This window comes from Dendropsophus ebraccatus, chromosome 5 (genome assembly GCF_027789765.1).
Source record: "Dendropsophus ebraccatus isolate aDenEbr1 chromosome 5, aDenEbr1.pat, whole genome shotgun sequence".
NCBI lineage: Eukaryota > Metazoa > Chordata > Amphibia > Anura > Hylidae > Dendropsophus > Dendropsophus ebraccatus.
Window position 1 is genome coordinate 118,368,767 of NC_091458.1, and position 27,354 is coordinate 118,396,120.

Genomic DNA, 27,354 nt, shown 5'->3' on the forward strand with positions numbered 1-27,354 from the left:
TAAGGCTGAAATAAAGCAAGTGCAGAGGATGGTGAGAAAAGGGAAATGGTGTACTCTATATTAAAAAGTGCAGTGAATTCTTCATTCCTATGTTAGACATAACGTCGTATCATTGCTGCGCGTGCTGTACCTTCTTGACCTACATCCCGCACTGTAATACGTCACATGTATTCCAGCGCCAACACTAAACATGGCGACTAAGCCTGAGTCACCTGACACAGAGAGCGTCGCATCGTGTGACGTCATCGCGCCCGTTACCATAGAAAACATTTAACGCCTACTGATGCGCTGAGGATCGTGGAGTCCCGTGTACTCACCGGGTTAGGCGCTATCTACGTTGTGCAGTGAGGTCGGTGTTCGTGCTGATGGCGGGTGTGAGCTGAAGTTCCTTGTTACGGTGTGTCGTTTACCTCGTTCTGCGTCTGTTGTCTGTATCTATAGCCCGACCATACATGACCCAAGCAGCCTATAGTCTTCACCTGTGGGTGCTGAGGCAGGCGGGCGGTGATGGGTTCTCCTTCCTGTCCTGTGTGATCGGGGGTGACAGCCGCTGTAGTCCAGGACATGTATTATACATTAGGCCCCAGTACACACAGCTGTGTATGGGGGACTCCTCATCTGCACAGCTGTCACAGTGACAGAGCACCATGCACTGGCGTAGCTACCATGGGGGCAGGGTACGCTGTCTCTATGGGGGCTGGGGGCCCGGGCCCCCGCGGTAAAACTTCCATGGTGGGTGCCGGGAATACAGTGCGATCTGCCAGGCCCCCTGTGACAGCGTGGTTCGGGACCCCCCCCCCCCCCAGGTCCGGGCGGCATCATCAGTACTCCCGTCCCCCGCGGCAGCCTCCCCCACCTCCGTCCTTGAGGACGGTACAACGGCTCCCCTCCTGATCTCGTGCACCGGAGGTCCCCGGTGTCCGGAGGAGGCAGCCGCCGCCGCCGCAGGGACAGCTACGTTGCAGTTGGTGGAGATGTTCAGCGGGATCGGGGGTCTGCACTGCGCCCCTCTATCCCGCTGAAAATCTCCACCAACTGCAACTCCGAACGTAGCTGTCACTGCGGCGGCGGCTGCTTCCTCCTCCGGACACCGGGGACCTCCGATGCAAGTGCATGAGACCAGGAGGGGATGGCAGGTGTGTGCCCGGGCCGGTCACTCGGCTTGCTCCAGTCTCCTTCCCAGCTCTCCCTCTGCCCAAGTCCCCCCCCCCCCCAGCTCTCCCTCTGCCCAAGTCCCCCCCCCCCAGCTCTCCCTCTGCCCAAGTCCCCCCCCCCCAGCTCTCCCTCTGCCCAAGTCCCCCCCCCCCAGCTCTCCCTCTGCCCAAGTCCCCCCCCCCCCAGCTCTCCCTCAGCCCCAGTCCCCCCCCCAGCTCTCCCTCAGCCCCAGTCCCCCCCCCAGCTCTCCCTCAGCCCCAGTCCCCCCCCCCAGCTCTCCCTCAGCCCCAGTCCCCCCCCCCAGCTCTCCCTCAGCCCCAGTCCCCCCCCCCAGCTCTCCCTCTGCCCCAGTCCCCCCCCCAGCTCTCCCTCAGCCCCAGTCCCCCCCCCCCAGCTCTCCCTCAGCCCCAGTCCCCCCCCCCAGCTCTCCCTCAGCCCCAGTCCCCCCCCCCCAGCTCTCCCTCAGCCCATTCCCCCCCCAGCTCTCCCTCAGCCCCAGTCCCCCCCCAGCTCTCCCTCAGCCCTAGTCCCCCCCAGCCTGCCCCAGTCACTTTCAGCCTGTCCCAGTCACCCCTAGCCCGCCTCAGCTGCCCCCAGTCTTTCCGAGTCCCCCCCCCCAGCCTGCCCCATTTCCCCTCAGTCTAACCCAAGCCTGCCCCCCAGCTGTCCCTCTTCCCGTCACCCCCAGCTACCCTAGTCTGCCAGTCACCCCCAGCTGTCCCTCTGCCCCAGACACCCCCAGCCTGCCCCAGTCACTCTAGCTGCCCCAGTCTGTCCTAGTCTCCCCCAGCTGCCCCCAGTCTGTCCTAGTCTCCCCCAGCTGCCCCCAGTCTGTCCAAGTCCCCCCAGCCTGCCCCAGTCCCCCCCCAGTCTAACCCAAGCCTGCCCCAATCACCCCCAACTGTCCCTCTGTCCCAGTCACCCCCAGTTCTAATTGCTCACAACCCCATTCAAGGTTTCATGGGGCCCCATTACTCCTAGCTACGCCCCTGGCACCATGGCTAATGGCTGAGCATTATATCATCAGTGTTATATCATGTCTTACTGTATTTGCCCATGTCAGGCTGGGCTCACAGTGATCAGCCAATGGAAAAAGTCATTGTGGGATCACACTAGATATGAATGGCACCAGACAGAGCCCATTGACTTTAATGGAGTCCATCAGGGAGGTGCCTGGCATTTTACTGGGAAAAATGTGCCTGCATGCTGGGCTACTGTGTGTATTATAGACGGGTCCTGTGACTGAGACACCTGATAGAGCTCCACTCACATCCTGTCACAGATTCTGCAGGTTCCAACTGGCATGCACCATTAGGCTATGTTCACACAACGTATATTTTGGTATGCAAACCATGGCCGTTGTACAACAGGCGGGATTGTTACGAAAATATATGTTACCTTGCTGTTTATGGGATCCCGGCCGAAGCGTATACACATAGTATACACTCCGTACGGGATCCTTAGCGACGCCGCAGACAACTGACATGTCAGTTTTCTGTGGCCTCTATTCAGTGAATAGCGGCCGCAGAAAACCTTGTCAGTGCACACTATGGAGCGAGCGGCTCCGGCCACAAGCTCTTTGACCTCTGAATACCGGCTTTCACACAGCTCCCACTGTGTAATCCTTTGTTCTCTGCTGGCAACTTATCTCCCTCCTCCCCTCTCCATAGGTTACACAGGGCTCAACTGATGTAAAAGAGTCGAGATTTCCTGATAATGAGCAGTTAATGAGAGAGAGGAGAGGGAGGGGGGGACCTGGGGACTTTTTGAATACAGATAATGGCATATTTGCCTAATAAACCCAATTACAAAGTTTCTTAAAATCGCCTGTACTATTGATTTCTGCAACAACAAAAAAAGAACAAAACACACAACAGTCACACTTTAACCTCTTAAGGACCCATGACGTACCGGTACGTCATGGATCACTGTCACTTAAGGACCCATGACGTACCGGTACGCGGGTCCTTTAAGAGGGCGCCGCGGCCGGCCGGGTCCCGATCCGGGGAGATAGCCTGCTATAATACATAGCAGGCCATCTCTCCCTGTCGGCATGGAGGGTTGGTAACCCCCCCCCCCATGCCGACGATCGCCGCTATTGGCTGATCAGCCCATAGCGGCAATCGGAACCTTTCCGGGCCATCAGTGGCCCGATGACCCGGAAAAAAAATGGCGGTCGGTGCTGTCCGAGGACGGCACCGACCGCCATTACTGTAAAAAGTAATGGTGGTCACGGTACCACCGTCCCGATCGCCGTGAACGGCGATCACAGTCCCCACAAGTAATATATACCTGCTCTGGACCCCTCAGCTAGGTAGCTGAGGGGTCCAGAGCAGGTATTTGTACATTACTCACCTGTCCCGGGGTCCTGATTGGCGTCTTCCAGGTTCCTGGCGTCCTCTTCTTCTTGTCGGGTCTTCGGCTTCTTCCGTGACGTCCTGATCGGCTTTTTTCGGCTCCAGCGTCGTCTTTTTTCGTATGTTTCCGGCTCCAGCGTCGGCTTTTTTCGGATCTTGCGCTCTGCTGCCCCCTAGCGGCTGATAAGTGTAATACACGTATCAGCCACTATAGGGATGTTCAGAATGTAGTAAAAGTTTTTTTTTTCCAATTTTTTTTTTCTATTTCCCTATCGCCGCTGAGTGTTGAACAGCATCGCACGAAAGTGCGCTGCTCATCAGCAACTCCTCCTTTTTGGCGTAGGATGTTTTTATTCTGTATCCTACTGCCACGGTCTGCTGATAAGTGCCGAACATAAGTGCGGCATTCATCAGCAACACCATTTTTGGCGTAGGTTTTTTTTTTATACTTACTGTAAAAAAACACGTAAAAAAAACACTACATTACACTACACTACATTGAATAAAGTTTTACACTACACCACTACATAACCCATATACCAATCCCCGTATAAAGATGACCCCCAGGGTGTTTTCGGTATCGGACGCATACGTTGTTATTGCGTCCGACACTGACACAGCCAGTGAGGATGAATGGGGGGATCCTTCGTTCCTCCATTCATCCTCATCATCCAATGACGTATCTGGGGGTAGCGTACGCTGCCCCCCAGACACATCTTTTCCGCCAGTACCGTCCCAATAAGAGATCACGGTATGGCGTGAAATTCTACAAACTCTGTGAGAGTACCTCAGGGTACACTTACAGATTTAGGGTACGTGCACACTGCGGAATGGCGAAGGATAACCCTTTGTGCATTCCGCAGTTGGCACCCACCGGCGGACTGATGAAGGCGAGCGTCTCCACCCGTGTCATAGACTCCATGTTATGCACGGGCAGATTCCATCGTCCGTCCAAAGAATGAATACGTTGGACGGAGAGCGGAATCCGCCCGTGCATAGAATGGAGTCTATGACACGGACGGAGACGCGCGCCCACATCAGTCTGCCGGTGGGTGCCAGCTGCGGAATGCACAAAGGGTTAGAGTGTATGAAGGAAGGGAGACCCAAATCCAGCCCCCAGATGCCTCCCCCCCCCCCCCCCCCCCCCCCCCCCATCCTCCGAGTTAGTGGGAAGATCGTTTGGGAACTGATCTTCCCACTGCTGGATAAAGGTCACCACCACCAGTACGGGGATAACCTTTATACCAGCACCCCCTCTTCCGGTCCCTCGCTGCCCGAGCTACTGTAGCTTGCGGCACGATCCGAAAATATCAGAAGCCGTAATAGAGCCTTAATATTTAGCAGCCATAAAGCGGACCCAGCGCTTCTGGATATGAAGGACCCTGTATCACACCAGGACAACATTTTCCAGGTGACGTCCCCCACACTGGAAAACAGGAGACCCCAGAAGAAGTGCAGAGTGTGGCGTAACAGGGGGATCAGGAAGGACACCATTTTCCAGTGTGCCACCTGTCCTGATCACCCCGGCCTCTGCATACTGGATCGCTTCAAGGTGCACCACACGTCATTGGGGTTCTACATTATCTAAATTCTGTCCCTTATTCCTATTTCAGGGGTCACGTTGATCCGGGGATTATTCTGATCGCCATTATGAAGTCGGGAAGGAATTTTTTTTTTCCTGCGATGAGGCTACTGTCGTCTGCCTCACAAGGGTTTTTTTTTGCCTTTCTCTGGATCAACACAGGTTGAATTTGATGGACACCTGTCATTTCCAACCTTATAAACTAATAATTGGCCTAATACCCCCAAATAAATTAGAATTGTCCCTTTTCCCCAGCTAAGTAGGTATGGTCGCCATTCCCATTAGAGGATGCCATGATGCAATGACAAAGCCTCTGTGCGGCCAGGACAGTAGAAACCCCCCACAAGTGACCCATTCTGGAAACTACACCCCATAAGTTTCTAACAAGGGGGGCAGCGGGTATATGGCCCCCTAGTGACGGCCACATTTGGGACGTGAAAATGAAAAAAATGGTATTTTTTATTTTCACGGCACATGTTCTACACATGTGCCCATCACCAGTGGGGTCCATATCCTCACTGCACCCCTTGTTAGATTCCTTATGGGGTGTAATTTCCAGAATGGGGTCACTTGTCGGGGGTTTCTACTGTCCTGGCAGCACAGGAGCTTTGTAATTGCGACATGGCCTCCATCCTCCATTCCAGCCTCTAAATGGCGCTCTGTCCCTTTGGTGGCTTGCCCTGTGCCCATATGGCACATTATGTCCACATGTGGGGTATTTTCGTGTAGGGGTATTTACCCTACACGTTTTGCTTTTATTTTCTTTTTTAACCCCTTGTGAAAATGGAAAAAAATCAAGGCTAGACCAACATTTAGTGTAATTTTTTTTTAATTTTTACTCTAAATCATTGATCTTGTCTTGATTTTTTTCATTTTCACAAGGGGCTAAAAGATAAAAAAAAAACACAATGTGTAGAGCAATTTCCCTTGAGTACGGAAATACCCCACATGTGGACATAAAGCGCCATGCGGGTGCAGTGTAAGCCTCCAAAGGGAAGGTGCGCCATTTGGTTTTTTGAGGCTGGATTTGGCTGGAATGGATTTCGAGGGGCCATGTTGCATTTAAAAGGCCCCTGTGTTGCCAAGACCCCCCACAAGTGACCCCATTATGGAAACTACACCCCTCAAGGAATGTAACAAGGGGTGTAGTGAGCATATGGACCCCACTGGTGACGGGCACAAATGTGGAACAATGTGGCGTGAAAATGAAATATTACATTTTTTACACTATAATGTTGGTCTAGCCTTGAATTTTTCATTTTCACAAGGGGTTAAAAGAGAAAAAAAAACATAAAATGTGTAGAGCAATTTGCCCCGAGTCCATAAATACCCCACATGTGGACATAAAGCGCCATGTGGGTGCAGGGCAAGCCTCCGAAGGGAAGGAGCGCCATTTGGATTTTAGAGGTTGGATTTGGCTAGAATGGATGATGAACGCCATGTTGCATTTACAGAGCCCTCGTGCTGCCAAAACACTGGAAACCCCCCACAAGTGACCCCATTCTGGAAACTGCACCTCTCAGGGAATCTAACAAGGGGTGCAGTGAGGATATGGACCCCTTGATGACGGGCACATTTGTGTTGTGAAAATGAAAAAATGAAAATTTTCACTTTCACGTCACATTTTTCCACATTTGTGCCCGTCACCAGTGGGGTCCATATGCTCACTGCACCCCTTGTTAGATTCCTTGAGGGGTGTAGTTTCCAGAATGGGGTCACTTGTGGGGGGTTTCCAGTGTCTTGGCAGCACGAGGGCTCTGTAAATGCGACATGGCTCTTGAAATCCTTTTCAGTGAAATTCAGCTTCCAAAAGCCAATTGGCGCTCCTTCCCTTTGGAGGCTCGTCCTGCGCCCGCTTGGCACTTCATGTCCACATGTGGGGTATTTCTGTACTCGGGAGGAACTGCGCTACATGTTTTGTGTTTTTTTTTTTTCCTTTTATCCCTTTGTGAAAATGAAAAATTGAAGGCTAGAACAACGGTTTAGTGTAAAAAATACTTTAGTCTTTTTTCACGCCATATTGTTCGGAAAATCTGTGAAGCACCTGTGGGGTCCAAATGCTCACTGCACCCCTTGTTACATTCCTTGAGGGGTGTAGTTTTCTAAATGGTGTCCCTTTAGGGATGTTTTTTAGGTTTTGGCACCCCAGAGCCTCTGCCAACCTGAAGTGGTACAGTCAGAAATGACCAAATATAACGGAGCCATTGAAATTCACTAGGCGCTCCTTTGTATCTGAGGCTTGTGGTTGCGTCAAATAGCGCAATAGGGCCACATATGGGGTATTTCTATAAAGTGCAGAAACGGGGCAATAAATATTGGGGTGCATTTCTCTGGTAATAAGTTTATAATTATGAAAAATATTGGATTACAATAAAATCTCTGCACAGAAAATTAAAATTTTCTAATTTCTTACACAATTAGCTTTTATTTCTGTGACTCCCCTAAAGGGTTAAAAAAACTTTCTGGATGTGCTTTTGCAGAGTTTAGGGGGTGCAGTTTCTGAAATGGGGTGCTTTGTGCGGCTTTCTAACATACAGTCCCCTCAAATACACTTTAAACCTGAACAGGTCCCTAAAAATATCTGATTTTGAAATTTTACTGAAAATTTGGAAATTTGCTGCTAATGTTTTAAGCTTTCTATTGTCTAAAAAAAATTAAATACAGTTTAATAAATGCCGCCAACATAAAGTAGACATGTTGCTAATGCTATTTAATATATAATTTATGTGGTATAACCATTTTCTGTATAAGCAGAAAAGTTTTAAAGTTGGAAAAATGCATTTTTTTCACAATTTTTCACGCTATTTTGGGTTTTTTCATAAAGATTCGTTATAAGTATCGACTCCAATTTACAAGAAATGTGAAGTACAATATGTCACAAGAAAACAATCTCAAAATCAGACGGATAGGTAAAAGCATCCCGAAGTTATTAATGAATAAAGTGACACTGGTCAAATTCATAAAATTTGATCCGGTCCTTAAGGCCATTTCAGGCCCGGTCCTTAAGGGGTTAAAGTGTCACTGTGGTTATGGCGGCTTTCAGACTGGCTCTGTGAGCCAGGACTTCCTGTGTTTGGTTTCTTTTTTTTTTTCCTGACTACAAAGCTGCCTACAGGAGACTGGACCTGGATACATATGAGTATAGCTTTGTTTTAAAGCATGATGACTAAAAATAATTTATGTAAGTTGTAAACATGCTTTATATGACATCCCCTATTGATTTAGTAATTAAAAGTTATAACGACATTGCCAATTTAAATTCCCCACCTTACACCTTAGATTTTAGCTCATGGCAGATTCTGCCATCAATCTAAGGGCTGTATTACATGGCTCAATGACTGTATGTAAGCACAGTTATATATACCTTTCCACACTCTCTGATGTCCTGTTAGCTTCAGCCCACTCCCCACAGTGTCTAAAGTCATAGGCCACTCAGCCAATCACCAGGATAGTGCCGCGGCCAGTGATTGGCTGAGCAGCCGGTGACATCAGACACTGCGGGGAGCGGGCCGAAGCTAGCAGGGCACAGTTATAAGCCGCAAGCCACGCATCGCTTTTACACGTAGCAATGCGCAGTCAGCGGCTGATGATTATAGGTCAGGACCAAAAGACACGATCAGTGGGTTGCTGTCTTTGGCTGATTATTGTCTTTATTACATGAAGCGATGATCTGCCAAAAAGGCCTGATTTGGCAGATTATCGCTTTGTGTAATAGGGCCCTTAGGTGTATGGGACTCTCCTATTGTACAGCATTATCAGCCACTCATTTCCTACATATCACTCACTGTAGACATGGCTGATAGAAACAAAAGATTGCTTGTAGCCACAGTGTTTGTAAGAAACTGAAAGAATCACTGTAATGTTTTCCTGTCTTCTAGACTAATACAAGCTGTATAGAGTTTTCTTCAGTTGTTTCAAGTAAAAGGTCTGTGGAGTAGTGACGGAAATGACTGAAGATGGTAGAAGAATGGAAGAGGAGGAGCGCGGCCCCGGAGCTGTCTACCAGGTGTTCGTCCTCATGGAGGATTTGCTGGAGAAATTGAAACTACTTGATTATGAGGAAGATTTGCTAAGGAAACACAATATGAGGCCGATATCACGGTAAGGGGACAGTAGAAATATTCAGCAATCTTCTTTCATTCAGGTTGCTTTTATAGATTCTCTGTTATTAAAAAAAAAGTTATAAAAATAACTTTTAAGTTAAAAGTTATTGTCAAAAGTTATTGATCGCAGCGGTTGTTAGTGCTGATCAGGAGATATAGCCAGGTAGAGAGAGCGGCGGCCATGCTCCCTGGCTTTATCTCTTGATTGGCTAATTCCGACAATGAAAGTCTTTGAGGCTATGCTATCGGATTTAGCAGCCGGACAGGGAGTGGATCACACTGCTGCTGCACTCTCTCCCTGGCTATATCTTCTGATCTGCTGAGATCCACAAGTTTTTGTCATAGCGACTCTTTCACAAATGTTATTTCATATTTATACTCTTTAAAGGGAACCAATCATCATGATTGTGCAGATATGGTTCCCAGCTGCACATTATAGATCTTTATTGCAGCTCTCCTACCATACCAGCCACGTCTGCTGGGGGTATCTTCTGGTAAAAACCTGGTATCTGGTATTGTGGTGCGCAAGACCAGGAGAGAGGCAGCAACTAGCCGCCCGTGACTACCCATGGCTCTCTGCCTGTCAGCACACTCTGCAGAGATGACTGACAAGCAGAGAGACCCGTTAGTGGCCAGATAACCTGGCAGACGCTGCTCGTATGGTAGGGAAGACACAATAAAGATCTATAGGGTGCAACTGGGAACCATATCGGCACAATAGTGCTGAAGGGTTCCCTTTAAGGGTGAATTGATCTATTTTGATACAGAATTGGGCCTCTTCTGGCAGCAAACACATGGAAGTGTGCAAGCTCCTTTCAGATAAATGGGACAGTCAGAAAACATTCTGCAAAAAAATCAGCCGCATGTAAATATACCCTAACAGTTAAATAAATAGAATACACTGCAATGCATTACTTACCTGTCACTGATTACTACGAACAGCCTATATAAGAGTTCAGACCTGTATCCCTCATTGTGCTGGGGGTCATGGGTAATGGCAAACAAGACAATCGCACTGTTTACAGCTATCAAAGCTATGATCATAAAAGTGGCCATGGCTTATGATTTGGTGTAACTTGCAGCACTTTTTTGGAAAATGTGGCATATAAAGATGGTTTGAATTATACCTCTATAGAAGTAGAAACAGTCACCCGTTTTTCAGTGATACACCACATTTTCAATAATTGGAAATGTGATGCATGAAAAAACTGAACAGACAAACTGGGGCTTATTCCCCAGTGTTCCTTCCATGCCACAGTTTCCAAAAACAGACCTCTATGCTGATGTCAGATTTACAGAGTTATCATCTATATAAGGTGCTTTTCCTCTCGATAGGCTATATTTTGCAGTGCCAACCAACCCCGGGGAGCAGTTCTATATGTTTAGCACCCTTGCTGCGTGGCTTATAAACAAAGCTGGACGCCACTTTGAACAACCCCAAGAATATGATGATCCAAATGCAGTCATTTCCAGAATTCTTACAGATCTGCGTTCATTCGTAAGTTAATTTATCTTGTTATAAGTCTATAAAATAGTGTGGAAATCTGTATGTTGTAGTTGTGACAATATATATTGGTTTGTTCAGGGTGGTGCGGCAGATTTCCCCCCCTCCAAACTGAAGGCAGGCTATGGAGAACAAGTGTGCTATGTCCTTGACTTCTTAGCAGAGGAAGCCTTGAAACAGATGGGCTTTACATGGAAAAGGTAAGTTTGTTTTTATCGTCTCTCAAAGTCACAGTACCGGCACTACTGGTGTATGCATTCAGGTGACATAATGGAGAACTTTAGGTGTAATGAACTATGGGTATCTTGGTGCTGCTCCCTCTTAAAGGGAACCTGTCAGCTCCCCCCCCCCCCCCCGTCTGAAGCCCGGCGCGCGCTGCTGAGATGAGTCCGACGCCCATAGAGAATGAATGGAGCCGGGTATATCTCTGTCCTGGGACCGGCTCCAGGAACGGGACTTGGTAAGATGGGGTAAGTAGTGGGGGGGGGGGGGGGGGGTCGGGCGACCTTAAAACAGGTTCCCTTTAAACAAGTCCATAAAGTTATAATAGCAAATGCAAAAGAAAATAGGGGGCGCACTCACCCGATAAAATCTTCTTCTTTATTACTTCAAAAACATATAGGATGAGGCAGCGACGCCTGATCGGCGCAAAGCAGCTGTCACGTTGTGATTCCTAGGTGTTTGGCATTCCCACCATCCGCAAGCCGTGCTGATGGTTTTTAAGTAATAAAGATGAAGATTTTATCGGGTGAGTGCGCCCCCTATTTTCTTTTGCATTTGCTAAGTTTGTTTAAATGGTAGTCAGTAGATGCACTTTATAACGGTACGTATGTCATTAGAACCAACTTCTGAGATGTTATAGCCACATGTCAGAAGTTTGTATCGGTGGGGCCCAGGTGCTAAGACCCCCGCCGATCACTAGAACGAAGAGGCAGAAGCACTTAGTAGTGCGCACTCTTCCCCATCTTCTCAGCTATTACTGCTAATATAGCAAAAGATGGAATTATTATGGAGCCCTATGGAACGTCTGGTAGATGCAATTGCAGTATCCACAAATACAAATTTCTTACATGTGGCTATAACATGTCAGAGGTTTGTCCTAATGACAGGTACGCTTTACTATTTATTGACATTCCATTATTAGCAATTCTTTCGTATAAAGTGAGAGCCTTTCATATGATGTGAGATCCTCTTCATTTACAAGCTGGAATGTAGGATAGAAGAACTAGGCATTTGGTGCCCCTCTGTATGCCATCTTTAGCAGAACGATGAAGCTGATGCTATTTGCAGAATGCGCCATTGACATTGTAAGTGGTGTCTGCATGGTGGCGTGCAGTTTTCTCTAAGCACAGACATTGTCAAGGGACAGTGACTGTGAGTAACAGCCGCCTCCCCATGGTTGTTTGCACTTGGGAATTTGCTATGTCATTGTGGACACTTAAAGGGATACTCCAGCACTTACACACTTTTTATACTGCGCTGCCTTAATAGAAAACATAATAAACATCTTATTCTTAACTCTTCTACGCTCGCCCGTTGTCCCGCTGACTGCAGCCACCACTTTTGCAGACAAAGTTAGCCAAACTTAACCTCATCACTGACTGAGACAGGACAGCGCTGTGGCTAGCGATTGGCTGTCACTGCTGAGACGAGTAGGAGATGGAAGAACCATGCTGAAATTGATGTGAATTCTTTGTCAGGATCAGCACATACTGTATTTTACTCATGTCAAAATCTCACAAAACCAATCACTTTAAAAATGTTAAAGATGTTTTATTTTTCGGTAATTTCAGACCAACGTATCCATCAGAGGAACTGGAAGAAGAGGTTGTCGCTGAAGATGACGCAGAGTTAACATTAAATAAGATTGAAGATGAAATTGTTGTGAGTCTTGTTATATAATAACATAGAATTTCTCTCTATATATAGATGCATGTAGTACACAGAATATTTGAGATTTGGGTTCCAGTGTAATGTTACTCTCCTTCATTAAATAGATAAAAATAGAGGGGTTTTCCCTTATAAAGTGATGGCGCATAGCTAGCATGTGTTAAGGGCCCTATTACACCAACAATTTATCTGACAGATTTTTTTAAGCCAAAGCCAGGAATGGATTTGAAAAGAGGTGAAATCTCAGTCTTTCCTTTATGACCTGATCTCTGTTTATAGTCCATTCCTGGCTTTGGCTTAAAAAAAAATATCTGTCAGATAATCTGTTGGTGTAATAGGGCCCTAACACTGCTTCCGCTTCAGGGTTCTTCTTCAGCATAATGGCCCCAGGCCACACAGCTGTGCAGAGATCTGCAAAGTGACCCAATTCTAGGGAATGGGGCTGGTTGTGTTCAAATGTTCCACTAAGCAGGGAAAAACTCCAACCAGCACTACCTCCCTTTATTCCCACTATCTGTGGCATCTTGGAGATAAGAACCCCCCCCCCCCAATCTATCAAAAAGTAATAGCATATGCTTGTAATTTGAGATGAAATTTTGAATTGGGAATACCATTTTTTATTTTTATTTTTTTTTGTTTTGTTAGTGTTTTGATTTAATTTTAACATCATTTTTATCATTTAAAAAAAATGTTTAGTGTTTCTAGTGGCAGGCTGCTTCTGTTGGCTTCAGGCTTCTGTGACTCCACGAACTCTGCACAGTTGCAGCTTCTAACCATCTAGATGCTGATGTGAACATGTAGAGGGTTAAATAACTGGCATCAAAGCTCACTCCATGCTGGCTACTGACAAGGACTGTTAGCTGCTTGGTATTGAGAGAGCTTGGCTTCTGAGCCCTTTTCCTACCTCCTTAACAGTGCCATGACATACAGTTTCATCATGAGTCTTTAAAGTGACACTGTCACCCCCTTTGTGCATTCTGACATCTCTACTCAGGTGTAAAGGGTAAATTTAGCGTTTTTCATACCTTATTTTATATCATACATCGTGGTGCTTGCTCAAGTAAAAAGTGATCTTTTATCAACTGCAGACTGTGTTAAGTGGGCGGGGCCTCCGGCCAATAGCGCCACTTAACCCCACCCACCGCACCACCGTTGGCCCCGCCCCCTTGACGGCCATTGGTGGGGGTGGGACCTAGACCTTTAGGCCAGCCTGTTCCAATGGTCAATGAGGGGGCGGGGCCAATGGTGGTGCTGTGGGCGGGGCTAAGTGGCGCTAATGCCACGAGGCCCCGCCCATTCGCAAAAAGGAGGTGACAGTTTCACTGTAAAGAGAAACTATAAGCAGGTTAGATGAATTGCGCTTGGGGCATGTGTCTTACCTTTCCTCTGCATCATTCCTGTGCTGATAGCAGTGTAATCCTGTGCTCTGGATCAAGGATTACACTGCTAACAGCACAGGAACAGCGCTAAGTAGGAAGGTAAGAGACATACCTTCCTCCTCGTTTACTACAGGATGTCTAACTTAAAGAGCCCCCTAAGAAATCAAGTCTGCACTACCGTTTGAAAACTATTACAGTTTTTATTTTAAATGTTTTTCTTACATCTTCCCCACTGACCTGTATGCCTTTTAAATCTATTCAACTGTAAATATGTGGAGACCTTAAAGGGGTAGTTCACCCCAAATTTTTTTCTTTCAAATCAACTACTGCCATGAAGTGCCAGAGATTTGTAATTTACTTCTATTAAAAAATCTCAAGCCTTCAAGTACTTATCAGCTGCTGTATGCCCAACAGGAAGTTGTATTATTTCCAGTCTGGAGAGCAGGAGAGGTTTTCTATGGGGATTTGCTCCTGCTTTGGACAGTTCCTGACATGGACAGAGGTGGCAGCAGAGAGCATTGTGTCAGACTGGAAAGAAAACACCACTTCCTGCAGGACATACAGCAGCTGATAAGCACTGGAAGACTTAAGATTTTTTAATAGAAGTAAATTACAAATCTCTGGCACTTCATGGCACCAGTTGATTTGAAAGAATTTTTTTTTGGGTGGACTACCCCTTTAACCATAGTAAGCACATTTGCTTGGGATGGATGTTAGTAGCAATAACTAATACTTTGATTACTATTTACAAGGAAGAAGATTCAGATAATGATGAGGAACAGTTCATAGATTTAAATGTTCTTAAGGCGCAAACAAGCAAATTGGTAAGTACTTTAGTGATGGTATACTGTATTTATAATGCATATGTATATAATTTAAAGGGGTAGTACGGTGCTACACATTTATTCACTAAATAACACACATTACAAAGTTATACAACTTTGTAATGTGTGTTATTTAGGTGAATGGCCCCATGTTCCCCCCACCCCTAGAAGTGTGGTGCATTATACTCACCACATTACTGTCGACCCCAGCAGCAATGTTGGGACAATTACGAAATCTTCAGGAGGCCCCCCTCCAACGTGTCATCAGCTGCTCAGCCGCGATTGGCTGAGGGTTTTTGTTTTTTTCCTTCTCCCATTCTACCATAACATGTATGATGGAACCCCAAAATATCATTTATGAAAATATAAATTGGTGAAATTGGAAAAAAGAATGCGGGGGTTGCTGTGTTTACATAATGTACTATATGGTAAAAGCGACATGATACCATTATTCTGTAGGTCAGTCCGAACACAACCACAAACAGATTTACAGATATTTTCAGATATATGTTTTTGTTTTTTTTTGTTTTGGTAAATCTGATTTTATTGATTTTGCATAGAAATAAAGTACAGTATAAATAAGATGTGTACAGAAAGAGAGTACATGTACAAATTAGAAAATTCCAGACATCCAAAAGGGATGTCTGACGGTAACTAAAGATAACAGATAATTAGTTAAGCCCTTGTAAACCAGCATCGGATTGACCATACCTGCACCTAACATGAAAAGGTGGGTGCCAAGTGGTGGGACGCAGGGATGTGCTTAATAATCAAGGTTCGGTCAGCTAATACACAAAACATGTAGTCCAGTATCCTAGGTATCAGAATTCCCTCGGATGACCGGAAGAAACACAGAACATGGAATTGGACATAATAAAGGAAGGGAGAGAGAGAAGGGAGAGAAGGAGGGAGATGGCAGGTCCCAGGGGGGGACAAAGCCTGACCAGACACTGACGGACGGGGAGGGAAAGGAAGAGGAAGGCAGGTAGGGTAGGGGAGCCAGGGGGGGCATGTCAGAGGCAGTCGCCTAGTGGGTTAGCCATGGAGCAAGTAATGGGCCCTCTTTATAGGTCGTCCAGGCCAGTCACAAACGGTCCACCTTGGTGCCTCTCGAGTGTTCCTCTGCGGTCAAGGACTCCATACGGTAAAGAAGATCCATCTTCATCACCCATTCCGAGATGGATGGAGGAGCCATGGATTTCCAGTGTCTGGGGATCACGGTTCTGGCCGCGATGAGGAAGTGGCGCAGGAGGCCCTTCTTGACACCGTAGGGAGGCCCCGGGATCAGTGAGAGAAGGGCTAGACTAGGAGAGGGTGTGACTGCCCTGCCTGTGATTTGCTTGTATATTGCAAAGACTGCATCCCAGAATGAAGTCAGGACAGGGCAGCTCCACCAGACATGTACCATCGTGCCAACCTCCGTTTCGCATCGCCAGCACAGGTCTGACACCTCAGGGTAACACTGGTGCAGGAGCTGTGGGTATCTGTACCAACGGGACAAAATCGTAAAGTTTTTCTCCTGTGCAAGACAGGCCATGGGCATTTTGTGCCTGAGAGTGAACATTTTCTGCTCATAAGGGGCTGAGAAACGCCTAACTCAGTTTCCCAGGTATGCATGGAAGAGGGTTCAGAATCAGCGTCCGTCACCAGTAGGATGCGGTACAATCGGGAGAGCACCTTCCGCGGTGGGGAGGACTCCAAGAGGAGCGCCTCTAGATCGGTAGGGGAGGTCATAGGGTTTCCTTGCGGAAAGGAGATGCGTAGATATGCTTTTAGCTGTTCATATTCTAGCCATGACTGGTTCCCCTCCGGGCAGGCCTCTTGCAGCGACAGAAGTGGTCCCAGAGTCCTGTAAGACCCCAGGATCTGTTGATCTGTTGATGGGAAATGAGTATTCTATCCGAAAGCTTCAGGAAACTTCCAGTCAGGTGCGGGAAAGTGTCTAGTGGTGGGCGGTGGATCGGGAACACCCATGGGAGGGACTGTAGGGCAATAGGAGACTGAGCGCCTTCCAGGAGTACCCACTGTTTGTCTGTGGCGTTATGGAGCCAGTCAACCACCCTCAGTAGAACTGAGGCTTTAAAGTATAGGGAGAAATCTGGTAGTCCTGCTCCACTGTCTGATATTTTCTGTTTTGTTTTTTTTAAATGAAATTCTTTTTTTTTTTTTTTTTGCAATTAGTTATTAATAAAATGGGCCTATTGTGACTCTTATAACAGTTTTAGTTTTTCACCTACGGGGCTGTATGGGGTGGCAATTTCTTGCGCCATGATCTCTACTTTTTATTAATACCATATTCGTGTAGATCGGATGTTTTGATCACTTTTTATAATTTTTTTTTAAAATATATATAGTGTAACAAAAAATCGGTAATCCTGGCACTTTTTTCCCTCTTTTCGTTTACGCCGTTCGCCATAGTGTCAATTGTTATATTTTAATAGATCGGACAATTACGCATGTTACGTTATATAATATGTTTATTTATTTGTTTATTCTTATATGTTTTATTTATATAATGGGAAAGAGGGGTGATTTTGAATCTTTATTGGGGGACGGGCTTCGGGAATGAACACAGCATCAAATCCGTGGATCCGCAGCAGATTTGATGGTGCAGATTTGATGCTGTGTTCAGTCATTTAGTCAAGAAAATGCGATGCGGTATGTGTGAAGCTACTCTAAAGCTAGTTCTCTGATCTTAGACTTGCTATAAAGCTAAGAACCTTAAATGTTTTAAAGCTGTAGCTGCAACCTAACCAAAGATATCAAGAAATAATGTAAAAGTATATTCTATTTTCTCTGTAGCTCGAGTGCAGAGCAGAAGAAAGGGGAGAAGACCATTGGGGAGGCAGACAGTCTGCAGAGACAAGAGGAGGAGTGTGATATACAGTATATATCTGCAGTACTCCTTCTGTTCCTGTATCAGTGCTGATCACCCCAGGATAGGGATAACATGGACTTTTTTAAGAATTGTATTTTAGAATTAATAAGAGAATATATTAAGATTTTGTTCCTTTCTTTAGAACTCTGCTGATTCTACTAAGCCAGGAGAGATTCTGGAATCCAATACAGATGCAGCAGAGTGGTACTTGGAAGTAGAGCGAGTTCTTCCTCAGTTAAAGGTCACAGTCAGAACTGACAATAAGGTAAGCTGGTATCAGTAGTTACTTCCTTGTTGAGTATATATGTGTGACCTGTGAAGTGCTGATAAATTTCCATTGTTTTCATTTTAGGATTGGAGAGCTCATGTGGATCAAATGCATCAGCACAAAGATGGCATGGAAACCTCATTAAGTGAAACAAAGGTGAGTGCTTCTCCTGCTGGGAACATTAGGGAAACTGATAGAAAGGAGCATGGCTTGGTGTTGTGATCAGCCGGTTTAGGGGTTCCTGAGAGAGTATTTGTCTGAAAGGGAACAGTCTCCTTAAGGAAACTGTTGGCAAAATGTTTTTTTGCTCTTTTTAAATAAAATTAAACATTAACCTTGGTGTATGAAGAGCTTGATATAGTAAATAAGTGGGGGCCCCCTAGAGCGTAGGTCCCCCCAAACCCATTTTCCTCATCAGGGTGGGAGGTGTCTTATGAAGTGACAGTCCGGCTGGTGCATCAGCTTTTTAGAATCGCATTACACAGTAAACAGAGCCAGCGTGGGGGATGGAAAGATGATCAGTGAATAATGACCTATCCTGTGGTCAGCCTGCCAGTCTGTTTTGCTAAGAAGAAAATTTAAGGATAAATCCAGGTTTTCTTCAATTTGTATGATAGATAAATAGATTAGACGTTGCTTTTTTTATTACAAGAAACTATTTTTACGTTCCTGGGTGTTTTATTAGAGGGATTTTAATACTTTATTTTCAAGTAGACTAGCTAGCTTTATATTCATTGTAAGTTGTAAATACATCATCTTTTGATACTGGAAAATCGGTGTCCTATTTTTTTTCTGGGGCACTTTATATTAGTGGGTTTTACATGTAACATTGAGATTCAGGTTATTATACTATAATTATGTGCCTCTCTATGGATAGGTTTCTATTACTATTGCTTTGTACATTAACTCCTATAGAGTTTTTCCTCATGTCTCACGTGACAGTGGATTGTACAAAATGCTAGTTTAAAATAGTTAAAAAATAAACTGTGTATTTGTTAAACTGTGTACATTGTATTTCCAGGGATATCTGGACAAGCTCCACAGTGAAGTCAGCAAGACTTTGGAGAAGGTGGGAAGTCGTGAGAAGTATATTAACAGCCAATTGGATCCCTTGATCCAAGAGTATCGGGCTGCACAAGCCCAAATGAGTGAGGTAATACTTGTAAACTTTAAAACCCCTGGCACGTAGATTTGGTAAATTTCAATACATTTCTAATGTCAACATTATTTATATATACAATTAAACTCAGACCAATAGTAACAAGTTACATTTTGAGAAATGAAAGTTGAGCTTATAGGTTGCTATATGAACACATACGTATGTGAACACATACTTGCAGCGGATCTTTCAGACCACTACAAGTATGTAAATCACCCGCCCCCTTAACCCACACACTGCCGGCACATACATAAACTGTCCTTGCTCTTACTTGCTGCACGGGCTCCCGGTTTCCTGCTCTCCCGCTGTGCTATTCAGTGCGTTGCTCAGCAGCAGCCACTGATTGGCTGAGAGGGAGAGCAGGAATCCGGGACCATGGATGGGTAATGTATGTGCCGGCAGCGGGTGATTTACATACTCGCAGTGGTCTGAAAGATCTGTATGTATTGTATGTATTTACAAAGGACTTGACAGGACTTTGGATTGTAAGGGATCTTGCTGCAAAACTCGCTGCAAGATTTCCACTGCAATCCGTTGTGTGTGAAGCTGCCCTAAAACAAATTATCAAAAATTCACAATTCTGAGAGGTTCTGTTCACTACCTCTAATGCAAGGCAGCACCTCTACAGACGCCAGTCGCATACAGTCACATTATACTATATAGCCTGTAGAATCTGTGCAGCATACTGTGTCCGCTGTAGGTTAGACTGTTACCATGTTATCATGTAGAAGTGTTACATTAGTAGGTATGTATGTTATATGAACTGTCCCACCTTATATTTCTCATAGTTGAAAGAGCAGCATCAGCAAGTAGCCGAAAAGGTAACAGAAAAGACACGAATCTTGTCTGAGGTAAGCACTTTGTATTTTATGGTTTTAAATAAGACCTGTATTGAGAGCAGATTACACAGATCAATGCAGTACATATGTACTGCATTGATACCGGTGAGCAATTGGTGTAGTCCCTAGAGGGACTACAAATTAGGGGGGGGGGGGTTAAAAATAAAAAATCGCCCCTTCCTATTTTGTAACTGGGGAAAAGCTGAATCCAATCTTGGGAAACATTTCCTAGTTTCCAAGGATTGGATTCAACTTTTCCCCAGCACCTGGGATGGAGAAGCAGGGAGTGGAGAAGTGCTGAAAGCTGGTGGGCTTGATGAGCGGAGCGCTGATCTAACAAAGCTCTTTGCTTCATTTAGATGATCGATTTGCTCATCTCTAAAAGGTACCATGTGTCTCCTTGACCTAACTGCTATCTAACAGTATGGCTTTTGATAGAGCTTTTTATAATGCAAATAGAGCTCTGTAAAAGGATGATAGTAGTAGTTATTTTGCTTTTTATCCTGTAAACTAAAAAGTGTAGTTTACACTATATTCTCATAGGTCCCTTACAAATGTTCTTAGTCATGGATATCAAACACATCACATAAAGGGAAAGCCTTTTAGAGCAGGGCTTCTCAAACTGTGAGGTGGGCTTCACCAGTGAGGCACCCCTTGGTTGTTGGTGAGGCCCAGCTGGGGAGCCAGTTTTCACAAAAGTGACTATGATCTGTACAGTCCTTTTGCTGTTTGCAGAAATATCCATTTTAGCAACATTAACTTATTTTGTACTTGTGTTATTAGTATCTAGAGCTTGGGAGTCACATGAAAGGTAGCCCTAGTATTATTTTCAGCTTTTAAATGGACTTTCACCACAGATAGTGAGGCTCAGGCATCCTCTTGGTCAGTCTGGTGAGGCTCAGGCATCCTCTTGGTCAGTCTGGTGAGGCCCAGGCATTGCCTTGGTCTGTTGGGTGAGGCTCCAGTAGAAAACGTTTTGAGAAGCACGGTTTTAGAGAATAGTATGCAACTTCTAACTCCTATATAACCTCTTGAGAGCATTGTATTTCACTTAGTATTGTGATAAATAACACAGCCTGTATCTATGAATATTTATTTTACTAGACTAAGAAATATGTATTAAATGTAGTTTTCTGTTTTTTTAAGCTAAATGAAGAGTTAGAGAAAATAAAACAGGAGATTGAAGAAAAAGGAAGTAGCATTACAGATGGTGGTAAGTATAGAAGAAAGTGACCGAATTGCATCCACTTCTGATTTTGATGTGCCCTCCTACATGCTAGATCATTTGAGATACCCATGTAGTAATGGACCTAAAGTGTTCCCTGAATCCAAATCGCTTCTGGGGGGGGGAGGACATAATGCTGCATACACAGGTTAGTCTGACTTGCAGCTAATGTACTTGAGTGTATGAGAGACTCTACGCAATGTCAGTTTTTTGATGCAAATATTTTCAGCAAGAGCAGCAGCCAGACTGGCATAGGATTGAGAGGTGTAAAGGTGTTTTTGCAAGTTGTCATAATATGCTAAGCACCAGTAGGTTAAGTGGTTGAGCGCACCCCCCTCTTCCCACTCGCTGTCAGCAAGTGTAATAGTGTTTATCGGGAACGAGGAACAGGCGAGTGCTGATCTGACAGATCCTCGCTCTCTTGCTCCTCCAGATTGGCCTGTGTAATAGGGCCTAAAAAGAGGCCAGGAAATTAGGAGTTAACTTTCTGGCGTCAATTCTAAGGATCATATGTGGGGGAGACAAGGCACTGCTCTTCACCTGCCCAATACCATGCTGCATGGTGGCAGCATCATGCTGTGGGGGTGTTTTTCAGCAGCTGCGACGGGGAGACTCAAGGTTGAGGGAAAGCTGAGTGGAGCAAAGTACAGAGATAATCTTAATGAAAACCCTATCCAGAGTGCTTTGGATCTCAGACTAGGCTTAGGATTCACATGATGAGACTATGACCTTAAGCACATAGCCAAGATAACACAAGAGTTAGGGACAGCACTGTGAATGTCTATATTTGTCAATATTTGTGCCCAGGTTAGCCAAAGAACAGGCTAAAAATCTACACTAGCAACCTCTGCTACGCGGGATTTATCACGAGGCATGCACCTCTTGATAAATATAGCAGCGTAAAACCGGGGAATTTTAAATAGTTTTAGAACAAAAAAAAAAACACACACATTGATAAATGTGTCCCTCATTTTTTGTGTTTGGTATTATGAGGTACTCAGTGCAGAATGATGGGGGGGGCTGTATTTCTTTTTTTTTATTATTTTAGCATAAGGCCAGTACTTAACAGAATTTGAAGACTTTAAAAAAAGTTCTGCAGACTTTCTAAATGCATTGTTAATTAAAGGGGACCAGTCAGCTCTCCTGTCCGTCACCATTGCAATAAGAGTACTGAAGCACTTTTTCTTAGGTCACAGTTTTGATTGGAGGTTAGTCCAGGGTCTTGAACAGGCTGTTGAATCTGCATGGATTCCACATAAAAGAAGCAGTATGTCACTTTAAAAAAAAATAAAAAATACTTTTTACATTTTTCAAAACCGAATACATGCAGTTTCCACATGATCATCACGTGAATCCATAAACAAAATAAGAATAGGCCTTTCAGTGCAGCATTTTCTAATTTCTATGTTATTTCCCCTTGAAATTTATGAATAAACTGTCAACTCTGTATCCATACACTTTTAAATGATGTAGTCAGTACTAGTAGTATCAGACAATGTATGAATACACCTTACTGACAAAGACCCATGTCATTTTTTTCCCCCATTTATTGTACAAAGCAATAATAGCAGACACAGAGCTAAAATGAAATCCATTCCAAAATTATTTAATTGGTAATACAAGAAGATCCTAAATTTGATTGTGTAATCACTTTAAGAGATGCGTATGTATCTCCTGTGATAAGATGGACACAGTAACAGTGCCCACATGATCACCCACGGTACAGCTATGACAGATGCTTGAATGCTGGGATCTGTTAAAAATAAATAAATAGAATGGCCAAAATGTAAAAATAAAATGTATTGAATAAATAATAAAACATTAAATTACATAACATACATAATGACATAAGTATCCCAATAAATTAAACAATCTTCAAAATAACAAAGATATTATTTTATCAGAATTAATCATCAAAATATTATACAGTTTTATAAGTGTTTTTATCTTAAACATATTTTACTGCTTTTAGTGTTTGTGATTAATAATATAAAAACAACATTGCAGTTCTTAGTCACAAAAGGCTGACACATTTTTTCAAAGCTCAATTGTCTGTTTTCTTGTGTAGACTGGGGCAGAGGCAGCGGACATAATTTTTTAAATCTTCTATCTAATATAAGGAGTATCCCAACATCAGGTAAAAAAAAAAAAGCAAAATGCTGCAGAAACTCTGGAAAGCCATTTATGTTGTGTATCTGTAGACTCTCGCTTCTTCCTGGTTGAGTTTTATTTAACCCCTTCCCATCAGCTATACAGCTATATACATCAGCTGGCATGAAGTGATCCTAAGCCCACTCCAAACACAACAGGCGCCTGCTGCTATATGCAGTAGACACTTGCGATAACACTGTCAGTCTTTAGCCCTCTCAATGCCAGCCATTTTAACCCTCTCAATAATTTTAATAATCCCAAATGGCGTCAACAAATTAATAAACATCAGAAGTGCAGATTTTTTTTATCAAATCAGACATCAGAAAAATTTATAAAAAACTGATTTAAAAAATGAAACAAAAATGGTACTAATTAAAAGTATGGCTCATGACACAAAAAATAAACCCTAATTATAGTCACATAGAATAAAAAAAAAAAAAAAAGTATAGTGGTCAGATCAGAGGTATTTTATACATGTTCATTTTTTATTTTCATTTTAAGTTAAAATTTTTAAAGTGCTAAAATGAAACAAAAGCTTTATAGATTGTATATTGCTCTAATCGCACTGACACAAAATACAGATAAACTGTCATTTGCATGGTTTAAAAACCTCAAAATGTGCTGTTTTTTATTTTTTCAACTTCACCCCACAATTTTTTTTTCAGCTTTGGCATACATTTTATGGTAAAATAAAAGTTTAAAAAAGCACATTTGGTCCCACAAAAAATAAGCCCTTATATGACTATATAGAAAAATAAGAGTTATGGCTTTTAAAAGTCAAGGGAGAAAAAAATCAACCCGATTCCAAAAGGGATTAAAAATATTTTTCTTTTACGGAATACCCCTTTAAATTAACTAATAAAACTATTATGCTAACTTTTTTTTCTACCTCAGAATGGTATCTAATAAAGTGTACAAGATCTCTATCAGCTTTAGTGATCACAAAGATATATGATATTTGATTAAGGTGAAAGAAATTTCCCAGGACTGGATCCAGCTATTCTAGACACCCGGAGCGGCACGGTGTTCAAAGGCAGTAGGTTGACAAGTCGGCCACTGGCAAAGCAAAGTGCTTTGCCTGGCTAGTACTGTAAATTCGCTCATCCCTGCCAATTACACACAGTATGGTCTGATCTGATCTGGTTCCTCCACCAAATATATTCTGCTCCTTATTCATCTATCATACAGGTGTTAAACTGTGTCCCACCTGCTGTTGCAAAACTACAGATACCATCATGCCTGGGCATGTTGGAAACTTTTGAAACAGCTGGAGGGCCGTGAGTTAGTTAGTGGGAGCGTAAGAATTTGCTGTGGTTGTTCTGTATGCTTTAAGAATTAGTATTTTCCCTGTTAATATATTACCCGTATGTTTGCAGCCCCTCTTGTGAAGATGAAGCAAGCCTTAACAAAGCTGAAGCAGGAGAACGTACAAATGGACATTAGGATCGGGGTTGTAGAACATACATTGCTTCAGTCTAAGCTGAAAGAAAAATCTAACATGACAAGAGACATGCACGCTACAGTTATTCCAGAACCTTCCATTGGAGACTATTAATTATCAAAAGGATCCTACTTTAAAGAAAAATAAAAATCTTGTTTTTACACATAGTCTATAAATATTTATGGATATATAAAAAATCTTGTTCATTGTGGCAGCCAGGTCTAACAGTACTTTTTATTCTGTGAGGCTCCATCAGACACTGTATTGAACACATAGATGAGAAACAGCACTCTAACCTGCATGCAGAAAAACACCCATTTTATTTTATTCATTAAAAGGCAACATTTTGGTTCATTTATAGAACTAATAGCCAATCTAATCTGTAGATAAACCAAAACATTGCCCTCCACTGTTAATTTTTTTTTTCTCTTAAGGATTGGAGTGTTGCTTTTCATCTATATTGGGCATTAAAGGGGTTATCCAGCTCTACAAAAACATGGCCACTTTTTTCCCTCTCTTGTCTCCAGATTGGGTGGGGTTTGAAGTAAATTAAGCTTAACTGCAAACCACACCTGAACTGGAGACAACAGTAGGGGGAAAAGTGGCCATGTTTTTGTAGCACAGGATAACCCCTTTAAGTCTCTTGGATCATTGCACGCAGCCATTTACTGTTTTACTTTGTCATGCTCTTGTAGACTTTTGTTTCAGCACTGTATAAGGATATTCCACCCTAAAACAATGCTGCAATTTTTTTTTGTTTGACTTTAAGCCCTGTTTAAACAACTGAGCTGTAAACAATCCTGCACCAAGAAAATATGTATAATTGGTAAATATTATCTCGTTTTATACTTTTGTGTATTTTTAAATATATTCTCAATTAAAATAATTTTTATTTACATATGATTTTGTGTTGTAAAAACATTTTATTTTTTAAGCAACTATATTGAAAAAATAGGAATACTTTTTTGTTTTCAGATACAGTAAACTCTTAAAATATCTGTACTCTAGGCAAGCTAATCATAATGCATATTGCTAATTATGAGATTTTCCCTAATATAATTTATTTTTTTTTTCCCTCCGGTTGGTCAGCTTAATCAATTTGATTAATTTGCCGTTAGGAGAGCTGACTATTTGATTTTTTTTTTTTTTTTAGATCAACAACTGCCCAGGACCCTGTGCGGAGGACGAGGAGACTCTTCTTTTACCCTTTCTTTGGTGCAGCTCTGCTTCACTTACATGCTGCAGCACACAAAGGGTTGAACAGCAGACATTACAACTTATGGTGTGTTTAGACAGAGAGATTTATCTGAGAGATTACTGAAGCCAAAGCCAGGAACAGACTGTAAACAAGCAACAGGTCATAAAGGAAAGACTGAGAACAAATCCTCTTCTCAAAGCCATTCTTGGCTTTGGCTTCAAAAATTTGTCAGATAAACCTCTGTGTAAACACACCATTAGAGATTACCTCTGCACTCTGAGATTCCTGGGTGAGCTTCGGGAGAATGATAAAGGCTCCGGAAGTACCCGAGACCCCGGTCATTTTCCTAAAACTCTCCTGCCAGCCAAGCTTCTCTCATGAGACGCTCGGCTGCTTGGGAGAGCTTCAGGATCCCTGGCGCAGGCAGTGTATGTCCCACTGCCTGCCCCAGGTGAGTTAACCGTTTGTTTGTTATTTTAGTTTAGCTGCAGTTAACTTCTGCCTAACCGCAGGGTCGTCTTATACGCCGGAAAATACGCTTTTTTGTTGTTGTTTTTTTACATTTAGTGTTGCAGCATTCCAATACTCAAACTTAATTTTCATCATTTCAGAAATGTAGCTGTACAATGACTAATGATGTAGCTACTGAGGGTACATTCGCTTTAATTAGAAAGCATGACCCCTCTCTGAATCCTAGGAGCAGACACATGCCGTATGGGTATGGCATGTATCCTTCCAGCGCTACAAAAACATGACCACTTTTCCCCCTACTGTTGTCTCCAGTTCAGGTGCGGTTTACTTCATTAGAACTGAGTTTTAAAACCCCACCCAAACTGGAGACAACAGTAGGGGGAAAGTGGCCATGTCTTTGTAGCGCTGGATACCTTTAAGGGGTTAAATAACTGACATTGTCTGTGAGGACGTCAAAACTAGAGAAGAGTGAACCTGCCGAGGTTCGGGTTCATATGAACCTGAACCCTCGGCTTCTGATTCCCGCTGTCTGCCCGCTCCGTGGAGAGGGTGGATACAGCCTGAGAACCGCCTAGAAAACTGGGATACAGCCTATAGCTATGGCTGTATCCCATTTTTCCAGGCGGTCCTCAAGGTTGTATCCACGCTCTCCACGGAGCGGGCAGACAGCGGGAATCAGAAGCCAAGAGTTTAGGTTCATACGAACCCAAACCTTAGCAGGTTCGCTCATCTCTAGTTAAAACAATGATCATGACAATTCTTTTGGGACCTCTTTTGTAAACAACGGACGTTATTTTTTATTAGTTGTTCACACATTTTTTCACCATCCTTTTACAGTCTTTACTGGACTTTTCAATTCAAGACACACCCAAAGGCCAATCAGTCCGCCTAAAGCAGAATAATGTACTGATGTACATTGCACTGATGGGC

At 43.8% G+C, this 27,354-nt stretch overlaps 1 protein-coding gene across 3 annotated transcripts; it reads left to right on the plus strand.

Moving 5' to 3' along the window:
- The first annotated feature begins 247 nt into the window (after positions 1-247).
- On the plus strand, positions 248-25,073 carry IFT57 (intraflagellar transport 57). 3 transcript variants are annotated; one of them, XM_069971099.1, is made up of 12 exons: positions 248-349; positions 8,973-9,195; positions 10,533-10,695; positions 10,783-10,901; positions 12,495-12,585; positions 14,723-14,794; positions 17,815-17,937; positions 18,025-18,096; positions 18,962-19,093; positions 19,888-19,950; positions 21,085-21,151; positions 24,691-25,073. In XM_069971099.1, exons 2-12 carry the CDS (start codon positions 9,041-9,043, stop codon positions 24,867-24,869), a joined length of 1,236 nt encoding a protein of 411 aa, XP_069827200.1. In that variant the 5' UTR covers positions 248-349; positions 8,973-9,040; the 3' UTR covers positions 24,870-25,073. The 3 variants fall into 3 exon arrangements, with proteins under 3 accessions (XP_069827200.1, XP_069827201.1, XP_069827202.1); XM_069971100.1 differs by having other exon boundaries at positions 328-374; XM_069971101.1 differs by having other exon boundaries at positions 349-397.
- The last annotated feature ends 2,281 nt before the right edge of the window (positions 25,074-27,354 follow it).